This window comes from Microtus oregoni, unplaced genomic scaffold (genome assembly GCF_018167655.1).
Source record: "Microtus oregoni isolate MIOR12 unplaced genomic scaffold, Mior012 000004F_ref0000308, whole genome shotgun sequence".
NCBI classification, from domain to species: Eukaryota; Metazoa; Chordata; class Mammalia; order Rodentia; family Cricetidae; genus Microtus; species Microtus oregoni.
In genome coordinates this window covers 62,974,239-62,989,928 of record NW_024543063.1, presented here as the reverse complement: position 1 = coordinate 62,989,928, position 15,690 = coordinate 62,974,239, and the positions used below count along the sequence as shown (strand labels likewise).

Genomic DNA, 15,690 nt, shown 5'->3' with positions numbered 1-15,690 from the left:
TAGAGCCAGAGTAAGACCCGTGGGTCTCTCAGAATCGTTAATAATTAAGAACAAGAATTCTCTAAATGAGAGTTTAGTGTTTCAGAGGAGTTGTAGACTGGGTAGAGAGAATGTTGGAGAAAGAAGGCCATTAGTTTTTGGACTTAGTCTCCCCTTGCTATATAGGTTTCTTGGGCCAGGCTTTAGATGTTACAGGAACTGTTTGGGTCCTCTCCCTTCCTAATGGTGACCTAGGAGGTCATCTTATTTAGCCCAGGCAGGCTGTCTTGAGACTTGCCTGCCAGCTCCACACAAGTTCTGTCCATTGTTTGATTTATGCGAGCATCAGCTCCAAACAGTCCCGTTAGACTTCTTGATAAGAAAGTTCGTCGATCCTAACTTTACTCATGGCTGTCTGTTTCCAGGGACACGCTAACATTCCTCACTGGTTCTCAGGGCAGTTGTTTCATGGCCATCTGCTTGTGCCTCACGAATAACTCCTGTGCTGGTGACACAGTAGAGAATAACTTAGAAAATCAAGACTTTCCCCATTTTTTGAGGAAAGTCTTGTATACCCACAGATAACAAGAGAATTCTGAAGTAACTGCTCTTCTGTTTATAAAAAGACACACAGTAATACAGTGAGCAAAGTGCCCAGGGGATGCAGATGTGTGATTAACTTTAAGGGTAGGTTTCTGGGTAAAATAATGCAATCCTAGTAAGTTTTCTTTTGCAGACAATGTCTCTTTAAACCTCAGCTGGTGTTATTACTGCAGACTAAAGTATGAAAAACGCTTTTGATTCATTATTTTGTGTGTTTGCTGTAAGTTGATTGTTATTATTTTTATTGTAAAACGTTGTTACTTTAGCAGATATTTCTAATACAGCCTTCCTTTTGGGCAAAATAGTTAACATTTTTCTATGAAAGATATCTTAGGTAATACTTTGGAAAGAAATGTTGGTGTTCACTTTTATATTTATTGACAAAGGTATATAAAGGTTTACTTTTTTGGCATTTCAAGGATAACCCTATTGGCAACTGGGATGGAATGTTTGATGGAGTACAACTTTGTAGTTTTGCAAGTGTTGAAAGTACAATTCTTCTGCACATCAATGATATCATTCCAGGTATGTCTCCTTTATGTATTCAGAAGATAGTTTCTAACATGTATTTTGTTATGAGAATGCAAATATATACTAAAGATGGATCTTTTGAAGTTGGCTTTATATTGTAGAATTGTCATTATATAGACTAACCTTTCTTTTCTCCCGAACCAAGGCAATAAAGGTTATTTCTAAAAGTATGTAAGTATAGTGAAGTTTATACATTATCTCTTACATTGTCTTCTCCTAGACATTTTAATAGAGAAAGAAATCCTGTCTTGTAATTGGAAGGTTCAAAAATACAAAAAATGCTGTCTCTTGGAGTAAGAGATGAAGCTAGAAGCTTTTAAAAAAATTGTTTATCTCATCTAAACTCCACAGAGGATTCAGGATTCTTATTAAATGATGGCTGAAGTTCCTTTTTTGTTGTTTTTAATTATTTTTTCATTTATTTTACATGGTGATCTCAGTTTCCCCTCCCTCCTCTCCTCTTGTTACCCCCCCCCCCCGCCCCTGGCCCTGGTTGCCTCCCCTTTGTTTCTGTTCAGAGAAGGGCAGGCCTCCTGTGGGTGTTATGTATGGCATATCAAGTTGAGGTAGGACTAAGCTCCTCCCCTTCTATTAAGACTGGGCAAGGCAACCCAATATGATGAATAGGTTCCCAAAACTTAGCTTAAGAGTTAAGGATCCCAGTGTTAGGAGTCCCACAAGTAGATCAAGCTACACAACTGTCACACATGTGAAGAGGGCTTAGTTCAGTCCCATGCAGGATCCTTCACTATTGGTCCAGAGTCTGTGAGCTCCTATGAGCCCAGATTAGTTGTTTCCGTGGGTTCCTCCCTTTCTTCAACAGGATACTTGGAGTTTGGCCCAGTGCTTTGGTATGGTTCTCTGCATCTGTTTCCATCAGTTACTGGATGAAGACGCTCTAATGACAATTAAGGTAGTCATCAATCTAAATATAAGAGATGTCCAGTTCAGGGACCCTCTCTACTATGGCTAGGAGTCCTCGCTGGGACCATCCTTGTGAATTCCTTGAATTTCCCTGACATGAGGTTTCTTCCTGACCCCGAAGTGCACCCTCATCGGGACAACTCTTTCATCATTCTCCCCCTCCAAGTTCTTTTTGTTTTAAGATGCTATTATGGTAGATCATGCTTCATAACTGTAGTCAGAAACTATTACATAGTTTTATTATATCTGTTATTCTTAGTATTTTACTGCATATATTATTTACTACAAAATAATAATTAGGGCCAACAAGATGGCTCAGTGGGTAAAGGCACTTGCACGCGCGCGCGCACACACACACACACACACACACACTGCTGGGTATGTAACACAGAGTGTTTTCCATTGGTATAATTGGTACAGTGGTAAAACACTTTACCATTGAGCTACAGCACAGCCCCTGAACTTAAAAAATAAATGAAAATAAAAACACCACCCAAAAATGAAAAACAATAAACATCCCCCCCCAAAACTTAAGAACCTTTTGTTTTGCCTCAAATAAGTATCTTCTTTGGCTGCTATGAGGTGATTGACAATGGTAGTAACACCAACCACTGCTGTTAGAATTCCCAGTGATAGGCTAGTGCATTGAAGCCAATAGAGGCATTCAGAAATAGGGCTGTCCACAAGCCATAACCAGGGATGTGCCAGGCCTGGAATTAGATGGTTTATGCTATCTCTATGTCGTGAACAGATTTATAAGATAGGTCTTAATATATATTTTGCTGCTTAAAAATACAAAACAGGGAGGTTGGAGAGATTGCTCAGTAGTTATGACACTGACTGCTTTTCCAGAGGTCCTAAGTCCAATTCTCATGGTAACTTACAGCCATCTGTAGTGGGATCTGATGCCCTCTTTTGGCACAAAGTCATACATGCAGATAGAATACTCACATACATAAAATAAATAAATAAATATTAAAAATATATAAAGCAGAATAAACAGCAAAAGCAACAAAAGCAAAACAAAATAAAAAACCCGGGGCTCAAATCAGACTTAAATTATCTATGATGAAAGTGAGTGGCAGAACCAAAGTCCAAAACTCATCTGATTATGAACCTGTGTTCTCTTTAGTCCCCAACAAATCCCATATCCTACGAGTACTCTTGCATTGTGAACATCTGCACAAAAACCTGTATTTCTTAGTGTCACATACTAGGGGATATTATTTTCATGGAGATGGAGATTTCATTTCTGGTTCTATAAAAGATGATTTTACTGTAACGAGAATTATAAGTGAGCAACACACTGTACTTTTTCTTCTAGTGTTTTCCCATTATTGGTAATGTTGACAACAAAATGCTTTTCAATTTATTTTTATAGCTTATTTTAGGCCCTGAATTCCTTATTTCATAGAAATGGAAACTGAAGGCTCCTAACCTGCATTCTACCCTTCCTGTCTGCCTGTTGGTGTCAAGTCATAAATTGTTCTACAATTTGAACATGCTTCCCACGCAGCTTTTAGTTTTGTAGCAGGAGGCATGAGGTTCATATGACAGATCTGCTCTGAAAAAGTCTGACATACTTTACTTTTGATTTCTTTTAAGATATATTTGTTATTGAAAATTTTCATACATGCATATAATGTATTTTGATTATAATACCTCCCCAACTCCTCCTGGGTCTCCCACTCCTAATTCCCTTTCTTACTTTTTGGAAACAAATGGTTTATATTCAGGGAAAACATATGTGTCCTTATGTTAATTAGTTGTGTTTCCTTTTCATCCATGCTTTATAGACAGCACAGTTTGGGATGTTTGTGAATTTAAATGCTTTTTTTAATGTTACAACGAGTGCTTATTGTTTAAAATACAGCAGTGTAAAAGCACCATTCATTCAGATAGTAGAAAGCCCTCACGTAGACTTCCTTAGATGTGGATGTTTAGGAGGCAAAGCACATAAGCATTCTTGGGGTTGAGACTGTAGCTCCATGGTTAGAGTACTTCAGTGAAGCTGTAAGTTCCAGTCTCCGCACTGAACAAAAGTGATGATTAGGGGTAGCAAGATGGCTCAGTGGGTAAGGGCACTTGCCCTCAAGACTGATTCCTGGAACTCACGTGCTAGGAGGAGAGAATGACTCCTGCAGATTATCATCTGATCTATGCATGCATGCTATGGCACATGGGTGCGTGTGCAGACACACACACACAGAGTGATAAATTAACTAAAAATTTTTAAAATAAAGTAATTCCTATGTAGAACTTTCATTTAATAAGTTGAGATAGATAGTAAATGAACAGAATCTGTGGCCAGTAAGATGGTGATGAGGATGGAGAATGGTCAAACAAGGGGTAAAGAGGATGGGGGGTTGCCCTGTCACATTCGTGTGCTCCCACAGACCTCTGCAGGAGACATTTGAGCAGCACACACAAGAAATTATTTGGGAGCTGAATTAAGAAGGCCTGTTCTAAAAGTTGGAGAGTTATGCTGACTTTATAATGCTAACTTGCTGAATGGCTGGGAATAAGCCCTTGTAATTCTTTCTTTTATTTATGAGTTTTTTTTCCACAGGAGCCAATTCATAGTAAACTGCTTCTCTATACTCATGTCTCACTGATTTCACAATATCCCACAAATTCCACTTTAGTTGGCAAACAAGTATATTTGGGCATTTTTTAAGGATTTTTTTTCCCCAGGGAACTGTCCAATGGTGCTTTTGAAACCTTAAAACCTGCGACATTTTTGTGAGAATGTAATTTTCAATTTTTAGCTATCTTAATTGCATTGTCTTGGGCTTTACATTTTATAGCTGAATGAAGTATGTTGTGGGATTGGGAAAATCATTGTTAGTATAACCATTCAAGAAGGAAGAAGAGGGGCTGGAGAGATGGCTCAGTGATTAAGAGCACTGCCTACTCTTCTAAAGGTCCTGAGTTCAATTCCCAACAAACACATGGTGGCTCACAACCATCTGAAATGAGATCTGATGCTCTCTTCTGGCCTGCAGGCAGACACACCGACAGAATATTTATACATAATAAATAAATAAAATATTAAAAAAAGAAGGAATAAGATTCCTGAGCTGTGAAGCTCAGGGATGCAGAGTTGATTGCGTGTTTTTAGTCTTCTGTAAATTAAAGATTGATGTGTTCTCAGCTTTCTTTCTTTATATATGTATGTATGTGACTAATATATGTTTATATTGCAACTCTAAATTTGTTTGAACTGTAAATTGTCTTAGATTCTGCAGTAGCACATAATAAATAGAAAAAAGAAAAGTAAAACTGTTTTGGAATTGGACTGTAACCTTACAAGGAAATTTTTTTAGCAGTACCCACCATAAAAACATTTTAATTATCTTCTATTTCAACACTGGTATAGAATTAAAATAACCAAAAACAAAACAAAACACGAGTTTCATGACTTGGAAGTCCCTTGTCAAGATCTTCAAGATTCCTGCTTGTCATTGATGTTATTGCTGGTTTAGAGCAGTTGTAAGAAAGGAAGAGAATGCTTTTTCTCTTTCATAGCCATTGATATTCATAAACCTTGAATAGTAGATAATTAAGAACGATACTGCTTTTATACACATAAATTACACGTATTTGCCAACAAAATAAAGCTTGCAAATAGACTTTTAAAAAGTAAAATTATTTAAATGAAAATTAATTTGGTATATTTGAATAAGCCTTCATCTATATTTTGTATCATTAACATTCTTTTCTTGAGGGGAAAAAGCGTGACAGTGTCTCCTTTAGTTCCTTAGTTTATTTATTTTTTCTTGCCCAATTACATCCATTTGTGGGACAGAATTAACATTTCTAGCACGTAGGAAAGATTGTTTTTGGAGCAGCTGAACAGTTGGTGAGATTTGGGAAGAATTCTCCCCAGTGAAATATTTCTTCCTGTTGGTATCTGGAAACCTTTGCTTCACCCCGCTGTTAAAGTGTCCCTCTTTGCACTGCTGTTTCTGATGGTCCAAAGCATTAAAGCTGCTGAGACAGCACATCCAGGTTTGTAAAGTTGCGATGAAGTATGCCAATTTGTGACACTCCCAAAGTATGCATTTCTTTGAGTATCAAAGTAATGCATTGAGCTGTGTCTGTCGTTGTGAAGCTTAAGAGTATAATGCAACTATCAACAACAACTCAGACTACACAGTATGTGCACATTCACAGAAATTTGAAAAGGAAGTCATTTAGTGGGACCCTTTCCTCCTGAGGCTGATCCCAAACTCATAATTTCTTTTTGTATCCTTCCCGATCAGTTTTTTCTTTGTGTTGCATGTCTTCATGGTTTATAACCTTTAAAAATGGTAACAGTTTTGTAGCAATATAATTGATAAAATTGATAATATAGCCATAGACCAGTACATCTCAACCTTAAGAAAAGCTTCTTCCTGCAGAAGATGTCAACACAGAGACCTTCAACTGGTTCACGTGCAAGAATAAGAGACTGTGGAGTCTGCAGCCTTAAGTGGGCACGTACATTTGCACTCCTCCCACCAAGGCTCATGGACTTTGCAGAAGAGAGGGCAGAAAGTTCTTAAGAGCCAGAGGTAGAGGTCAACTTCACGAAAACAGAATTTTCTGGGTGCAGCAGGGCAGTTGTATATATAATCTTACAGGAATTGTGATGATGTGTTCACGACCTGTGCAGCTTCAGTCCAGACAAAATCCCAGCCTGTAGGGAGTGGGGAGTAGGTATGAAACCCCACCACCAGCTGAGACTGTGGCTTCTGAAAGGAACTTGATCTACCCACACAGGGTACCACTATTTACAGTAATATTTTAGAGAAACAGCTACACTGTTTTACAGCATGATTGTATGGTGTCACATGACCACTGGAAATATATGAATGACCCAGTTTTCCACATCCTCAGCAGCATATTCTCAGATCTGTAAAGGCACCTGAGGATCAGGGTACCTTTAGCTGTCAGGGATATCTAAATTAGACATATATAAGTTAAATTTGGACATATAGTTTACCCAAACAGTTACAGCTTACCAATGTTACTAGAGGCAAGAAGATTAGAAGGAATATGTAGTTTTTTAGCTGTGGTTCTAAGACAGAGAGTATAATCCTAATCTGTAGAAGGCAGAACCAAGTTTTAACATTGTAAACAATTTAGTGTTTTAAATCAATATCAAGGGGTTTACTCTTAAGTTAAAAAATCTGACTGCTGGGGGCTGGAGAGATGGCTCAGAGGTTAAGAGCACTGACTGCTTTTCCAGAGGTCTTGAGTTCAATTCCCAGCAACCACATAGTGGCTCACAACCATCTGTAATATCTGGTGCCCTCTTCTGGCCAGCAAACATACAGAAAGATAGAGCACTATACATAATAAATAATTAAATCTTTTAAAAAAATAAAAATAAAAATAAAAAATCTGACTGCTAGCAACATGTGTTCTTGTACATGAATGTAGAGGTGAAGCCTTAATATCTCAGTAAATTTGCATAGTTATAAACCTTGTTTTTTATGAACAGGACAGGAATTATACAGAAATACATTGTAAGTCAAAGCATATGGGAGAGGAATATTTCCTTGGTGGGACCAGCGCATGTGGGTACCCTTAATAAGGATGGGACTGAGGTTTTGAACTTAACCAAAATGGTGGTTATCTATGCGTTTGTACTTTTTCAGAGCAGTTGTAATCTGGAGTTACAAGTTTTACAGATTTTAAAACATGCGCACAAACGCACACAGGCACAAAGCAAGCATACTGTGACCACATTATTTACATGTATTTATTAAGAGATGAACAAAATTTTTCCAGGAAACTGTGTCAGCTGACCAACTTTAAAATCCTGGAGTAGGCTGCAGGAGCCAGGCAAGCACACAGGTGGTCCCGTTGAGGGCTAGATCAGCAGATGCTATAAGGGAGAACAGAAACCCAACATAGGACAGAATACCTATGCAAGTCAGAGTAGTAGGGCAGGGGGAACAGATCCGTGGCAGGGAGAATCCCAGCATGACCAGATCACATGCCAGGAATGAGAGACAGGAGTGCAGAGATGCAGACAAACAGCAAGAGAAGTGTGTGTGTGTGTGTGTGTGTGCGCGCGCGCGCGTGCGTGCGTGCGTGCATATGCAGTGGCCAGTGTCTCCAGCAGCATGGTCAGGGCAGAACTTTCAGGATTCCGATTCCCAGATAGGCGAGAATCTGCAGGTGCCATGCCCCTGGTAACTAAGACAAGTGCGGTGAGACACTGACCACTGAGGGAAGGAAGGGTGGGATTGCAGTAACCAGAAACCATGGGCATATGGGAGTTCTGTCCACTGGTCCTCATGCCGGCAAAAATTTTTAGGCATTTAGGACATTGGTGTCAGCCAGCCCCAATTTAAAAAGACTTGTAAAAGGCAGTCCAATGGTGTTTGGGGATCAGGCTTTGAATTGCAGGTGCCCATTTCGCAAGTCTATGCCGGGACCCAAAGCCGAGTGCAGTGCATCCACTCTGGTAAGCGTTGGATCAAAAATAGGGGGTGTAGGAAATTCCCTTGAACAGAACATCTTCTGAAAAAGGGGTCCCACAGGGCAAAGCAGGTTCATGTCCCGGTAACAGGTTGGGAGCCTGGCACGGCCATGTCTTCGGCAGGATACCCTGAGAATCGCAAGAGGCCCTGGGCCTCTAAGGTAGTGACTTGGAAACGACAGCTTACCCAGTTGAAAGCTGATCTTAGCTGGCTGAGGGCAGGAGCAGGGGAGAAGGGTGTTTCCCACCATGAGGCCCCGGGCAGTGAGAAAAACAGCCCTTTGGTGGAACCTCCAGATGCAAAGTTTCTGCACCCCATAACCCTTTCCACTGACACAATAATCCAAATCAGACCAAATCAAAACGAATTAGAAAAAGCCCATGTTTAATAGATAGCATGCTCCCGGATGGCTTTCTAGTCCTCCAGAGAGGAGAAGGGAAAGAAAGACTAGAAAACCACATGTTTGTTCTGTGGGGAGCAGTTTAAAAACCCTGTGAGAATGGTCTTGAGCATCTTTGGGGAGGGGTCATCATTTGATGGGCTTTCTTGGGTGGAGCCTGGTCTGAGGCAATTGGAGGGGGAGGCTCGGGGTAGAGCTTCCATCTGAACATTCCAGACTCTTTGGATATATGGATGCTAGGGGCTGGGTTGAAGCTTCCATCCAAACAGACCCTATGCCTAAAGGCTTTGGTGGAGGGTAATTACAGTTTTCACACTCCTAGAACTTGGAGCATCACCTCCAGCATCACTAGCAGAGCTTGCATCATGCCTCATCCTTTTGGGGATAATTTGCTTAGCCATCTTGACAGAGTACAAAGGGAGGACCCCTGGCTGCATTTGTTATAAGACCCAACCTGTGTAATATACATATATTGTGGTATCCATATGGTTGTGCTCTTTTTCAAATGGAGTTACAAACTCTCAGTTACAATTGACAGTGGGCATTAGTAATCTTTAGTCAGCTTATATGCTCTAATTAGGAACCTTCCTCCAGTGATGGTTATTTTTCTACAAAAACTGTCATAGATAACATTTGTAAATATCTGAATGGTAATGTCATAAAACATTTATAGTATTTCTTTCATTGTATCATTTTTGAAATTATGGTTAGTCAGTATATTTTTAATTGAAATGATATCTCAGTATTCTATTTGATCATATTTTGAAGTGTTTAAGATATATAGTTTAATATATATTTTCCTCCTCCTCCAGTCATGATAAAAGGATATCAAGCATTATTTACATACAGTTAATTCAGTATGACTTTTATTTTGTTACCATTTATATTTAACACATAAAAATTTTCTTATTTTTTCTTTTTGTCCTCAAAATTCCACTGTGTGTGATACTGTTTTGGCTGATAACACTTTTATCAGGTATGGGGCTCAGCAATTGTATTGCACTTCATGGATGTGCTGTTAAACTTCCTGAGGGGAAGCCTTTCATCTTGATTCCTCTGTTTTTATTAGATCAGTGTTATGAGTGTCGGATGAGTGTTATCAGGTTTTAATAGTTAGAAAGATCTTTGAATTTAAAAGAAGTTTGTCAAAATTTTTTTTACCTGTGTTTTGAAGTGAAACTTGGAATGCTTCCATCAAAAAATTTAGTTCTGTATCTCTGGCTTTCTGCATTATTGATTTGTGTGTAATTCTCTGCTTTTCCTGTTTGCATTTGTTTGTATACATATCTGTTATTCTTAATGCATGTTATGTTTAAAGGTAGAAACATACTTAGTACTGAGTCCATTCCTAACTCTGATTTGTCTCCTACCCAGGTTTTTATCAAGCTGTGTTCTGTGAAATACACTGATCCAGCATACTTGGGTGGCTGAGAAAGTTTTATCAAGTCAGTTTAGTGCAGCACATTGGTTAGAGGTTATCCAGGCACGTGGGCATGTAAAGGCTCCGGTTTTTACAGTAAACAGATTGTCCATGTTTATCTTGGCACCCTCCATAAACGCTTGAGTGTAAAACGCTGTAATGTGTAGGGTTGTGCTGGGCATGCTGATCTGGAAAATGTAAGGAAAATTATGAATAAGGTTTTCTTAAAAGCTTTTTAAAATTTCAAATAAAATTGACTGCATCTGACTAACTTTTCAAAAATTAAAGCCTTTTGATAACTGATGATTATATTTTCTTACAGAAATTATATTTTTAAGTACAGTGTTGATTTTTTTTCACCTGAGAAAGTACCTTTCAGTACTGTGGAGTCTTTAAAGATAATCTGTAAGATTATAAAGATTGTTCTTTTTTTGTTGGAAAGGATTTCTTTGTTTTTTATGCTAAACTATGTTTCTTCCATATATAGTTAAAAAGTATGTTTACTATTTCAGAGAGCATGACACCGGAAATGAGGCCTCCCAAACTTGCCTTTATGTCAAGAGATGATGGTGACAAAGGTTCATCTAGTATTAATGAACCAAAGGTTACAGGTATGGAGCCCATTCTTGGTAGTTTACAATATGATAATATGATTCTCCAAGATGTTAAATAAGCTATATGTTATTGTTTGTGTGTGTGTATATGTATATATATGTATACATATAGTTTGTTCCTACACTTTATGTCAACTAAAATTTTATGTACATGATTTTAAGTGAGGATGTAGTAAAGAAACCACTGAAATGGCCAGCCTATGAGCTGTGGAGGGAGCTTTTTATTTGGATAAGAGAGAACGGCTGGCGGTGTTACACGCCTTCAATCCCAGCTCTCGGGAGGCAAAGGCAGGTGATCTCTGTGTTTGAGGCCAGCCTGGTTGACCAAGCAAGTTCCAGTGAAAAACACTAGAGGGGAAGGGAGAGAGAGAGAGGGAGGGAGGGAGCTTCTAATACACACCAGAAAAAGTTTCGACCTGTGTTCTGCTTGTTCTGCTGAGCTTTGTCTAAATGAACCTTTAGGAGCTGACTGCCATGCATTCACACGGAGTATCCACAGTTTCACTTGGGAAGAACAAGTCCCCAAGGATGGTGTCATGTACAGCTGCCAGGGTGCAGCTTTTGGTGCTTTTGCTTATCTTTTTGTACAGCTTTTCTGAGTTGGCTTGGGCAGAATCTTCTTTGAGCAGTGAAGACTGCATGCTTGGCACTAACCTTTTTCTCTAATTCATGAACCATCCGGACTTGGATTTTCTGGAAAGATTTCTTCTGAGAAACTGGTGCTAAAATAAGGATTGCTTTCTGACCATCAGCAGCTTCAGTTTCCTTGGCTGTGGTGGGTGATACTGAGTTTCTAAGCTGTGCCTTGAGATCTGAGTTCATCTCCAGCTCAAGCAGTGCATGAGAGATGCTAGACTCGAAGTCATGTCTTCTTGTCGTCATCAGGCTTCCTAGTCTTGGTGCTTGAGCTGATCCTGGCCTTCTCCTGAAAGGAGGAAAGTACCCCTGGTCATATGGGTCGTGGGCTGCATTGTCAGGCCATTGACAGGCACAGGCCGAATATTCCACCACATCCCTAATGAGGGCACAGAGCCTCGGAGGTCCATCCTCCTAAACTACAAAGAACAAGAAATTGTGTTAATAAAATTCTAAGATGTTTATATTGTAAATCTAAAAAAAAATAAATTATTTCTTTTGTAATGTTGGGGATCAAAGTCAACAGAACCTTATAAGCTAGGTAAGTACTTTTTTACTCAGCTATTGTTCCAGACACTGAGATTACTTTTTTATTTTTATGTTTTGGTGTTTGCATCAAATCTGGCATCTTACACAAACTAATATAGGACTCTAATCCTGAGCCATATATCCACCCAAAACCTGAATGTTTTTTAACTTAATTTGTTCATCAGCTTGTATGATCACATTTGAAGTTTATGAAGGGAAATTATAATGATGAGCCACTTATTAATGGGATGAGTTCTGATAAGTGCATCATTCAGCAGTTTGTTTTCTTGTGTGACTTTTTTTTACGAGACCTCTTGTTTGTTCCCAGCTGCTCAGCCCCAAAATAATCACACAGAAACCATATTATTTGCAATATTGTTTGGCCAATAGCTTAAGCATATTTCTGGCTAATTCATCTAAAATTAATCCATCTCCATTAATCTGTGTATTGCTACTAATCTGTGGCGGAACAGGTAAAGTTCTGGCATCTTCTGTGGGGCTATATGACTTCTCACTGACTCTGCCCTTCTTCCTCCCAGCATTCAGTTTTCCCCACCTAGCTCTGTTCTACTCTATCAGGCCAAGCCTATTTCTTTATTAACCAATGGTATTCACAGCATGCGGAGGGGAATCCCACATCATGTGACCATCATAGAATGCACTTCACAAACCTTGGTGAAAGAACTTTGTGTATGTCTAGGCTCTTTAACACTGCTGGATGTTCTTTTGTTGACTGCAAAGGGGTTTCATCCTGTGGATCGTGACCCCTTTGGGGTTTGGATGACCCTTTTATTGGGGTCGTTTAAGACCATTGGAAAAGAAAGATATTTATATTGCAATTCATAACAGTGGTAAAATTGCAGTTATAAAGTAACAACGAAAATAATTTTCTGGTTGGGGTTTGCCACAGTTTGAGGTATTGTATTAAAGGGTGTCAGAATTAGGAAGGTGGAAAACCACTGTTATATGGTATGAATGATAGAGGTGAAATTCGTGAGCCAGTAATTTCATCAAAGTTAGAGGTGACAGGAGGTCAGAAGAGCGAGTGGAAAGATTTCGGGGAAGAAAGTGCGCGGGAGAGGGGTGGACGTGTGCAAGTGCGCAGGCGCGAGTGTGGGGCGGGCTGTGAGTGGAATCTCAGCGAGCCTCAGTCTCTGCTGCATCCCCTTGCCTACCGCCATGGCTGCCTACAAGCTGGTCCTCATCCGGCATGGCGAGAGCGCCTGGAACCTGGAGAACCGCTTCAGCGGCTGGTTCGATGCCGACCTGAGCCCGGCGGGCCACGAGGAGGCGAAGCGCGGCGGACAGGCGTTGCGAGATGCTGCCTATGAATTCGACATCTGCTTCACCTCTGTGCAGAAGAGAGCAATCCGGACCCTCTGGACAGTCCTAGATGCTATTGACCAGATGTGGCTGCCAGTGGTCAGGACCTGGCGCCTCAATGAGCGACACTATGGGGGGCTGACTGGTCTCAATAAAGCAGAAACTGCTGCTAAGCATGGTGAGGCACAGGTAAAGATCTGGAGGCGATCTTACGATGTCCCACCACCGCCAATGGAGCCTGACCATCCCTTCTACAGCAACATCAGTAAGGATCGCAGGTACGCAGACCTTACTGAGGACCAGCTACCGTCCTGTGAGAGCCTGAAGGACACTATTGCCAGAGCACTGCCCTTCTGGAATGAAGAGATTGCCCCCCAGATCAAAGAGGGGAAGAGAGTCCTGATTGCAGCCCATGGCAACAGCCTTCGGGGGATCGTCAAGCATCTGGAGGGTCTCTCAGAAGAGGCCATCATGGAGCTGAACCTGCCAACTGGCATTCCCATTGTCTATGAATTGGACAAGAACTTGAAGCCCGTTAAACCCATGCAGTTCCTGGGAGATGAAGAGACCGTGCCGAAAGCCATGGAAGCTGTGGCCGCGCAGGGCAAGGCCAAGAAGTGAAGGCGCACAGACAGACTTCTGCCCCGAGACCCTCCTTCCTGCCTGTCTGCCTCCTGCGCCCTTCCCAGCACCCGTCACTGACTCCATGTTTAGGATCTTAAGTTTAAGTTGTAGCTGCAGATGGGGACCAGTGGCTCCCATTTCGTTTTAGTATTTTATCCCCTGCACCCACTCCCTTCATAGAATCTAGTCAGAGTAACACCTCTAGGGTGCAGGTACTTGGTCCACATCCAGGGACGGCTCCCTCCCAGGAGAATTGAGAGGTAGTAATTACAGTTTTCTTAGTCCTTTGTTTACAAGGGTCTGCTTTAGGAGGTCAGGGAGGAACCATGCCGTGGCCTGACCAGTGAGAAGCCTGTCCTGCACTCTTCTGCAGTTGGTAACTGGGGGCTTTAGTCATTCCAGTGGAAGGTGAAAGTAGCCTGCATTTAAAAGATGCCTGCATTTAAAAGATTACCTTCCTCTCTGACCCTAAAGGAGCTGCTGGCCCCCGAAGGTTGGGATCAGTCCTGTCAAGTCTATGTGTTACATTTACTTTTACAAAAACAGAAGTACATACATATTTATCAGTACACAAAAATCCCTCTGAGGTTTCTAGTGGTGATTGAAATAGTCTATGTGGTCACCAGAAAATAAGCCATTCCTCATATCAAGTGGAATAAACTCCTTGTCCTCAAGGGACAGGAGTGTCTCTTACTGTGTGTTAGGACCCCTCTGCCTTGTCTTGTAGAGGTGAAGTGCCCCTTGATCATGTCCAGCGTTTTGTCTTTCGCTGTCTGAATCATGTTCCAGCTGCTTGACGCTACCATGTGGGTCCAGAAATTGTTTTGGGCATACTAAATCTTCTTTTCCAGATCAGTATAATAAAGGAGTGATGTGCAATAAAAAAAAAATTTTAAAAAAAAGGAAAAAAAAGTAGAGGTGACATTGAAAAATAGACTACATGGAATGATTTTTTTTTTGTCCAGATTTCTTTAGATAGTCTGTAGTGTCCTGAAACTTGCTCAATAGACCAGGATGGCCTCAAACTCAGATGTGCCTGCCTCTACTAAGTACTGGGATTAAAGGCTCGTGTCACCACTGACCACCAGGATGGTTTCTTAGAGCTTTAATATAAACGGCTAACTTTTATATTAATTTTATAGCTCCTACTCTCTTCTGTGTTGACTAATTACCAAACTTTTAAAGCCGAAGACAATACAATACTATGTATATGTATATTAGTTGTGTGAGCAGTTGTTCTACCATACGCATGTTAATTTATTTATAAAATTTCTTTTTATAACATATTGGCTTTTTAAAAAAGGAACTTTTCTTGTTCCATAGGATCTACCTCAGACCCTGGAAGTAGAACCAGTTCTGAATTATTTTGTTCCTTAATTAGGTCATCTGTTGACTCACAACAACAATCCAAATCCAAAAATTCATTGTATATTGATGAAGGTAATCTATAATTTTAGTCCTCTTTATAATGGTACCCTCTGTTTAATATGTAAGGGGAAATGACTTTTTCATCAATATTTGTTAATTTTGGAAACAGTGAATAGATCATAGCTAATATGACAATATTGCTGAACTAAAATATTAAACATAGTTTCAACTACACTGTTATTAGGGTTGAGGATACATTTGAAA

At 40.2% G+C, this 15,690-nt stretch overlaps 2 protein-coding genes across 2 annotated transcripts in view; both read left to right on the top strand.

Annotated features, from left to right (window-relative positions):
• The window catches only part of LOC121446980 (ubiquitin carboxyl-terminal hydrolase CYLD-like), a 61,803-nt gene that overhangs the window by 2,990 nt on the left and 43,123 nt on the right, over nt 1–15,690 (top strand). The window contains 2 exon segments of the mRNA XM_041649926.1: nt 1,002–1,107; nt 10,846–10,944. Coding sequence (XP_041505860.1) covers nt 1,002–1,107; nt 10,846–10,944 — 205 coding nt within the window.
• Nucleotides 13,161–14,427, top strand: LOC121446981 (phosphoglycerate mutase 1-like). Its single transcript, XM_041649928.1, has one exon. The coding sequence runs from the start codon at nt 13,291–13,293 to the stop codon at nt 14,053–14,055; it is 765 nt and encodes a 254-aa protein (XP_041505862.1). The 5' UTR covers nt 13,161–13,290; the 3' UTR covers nt 14,056–14,427.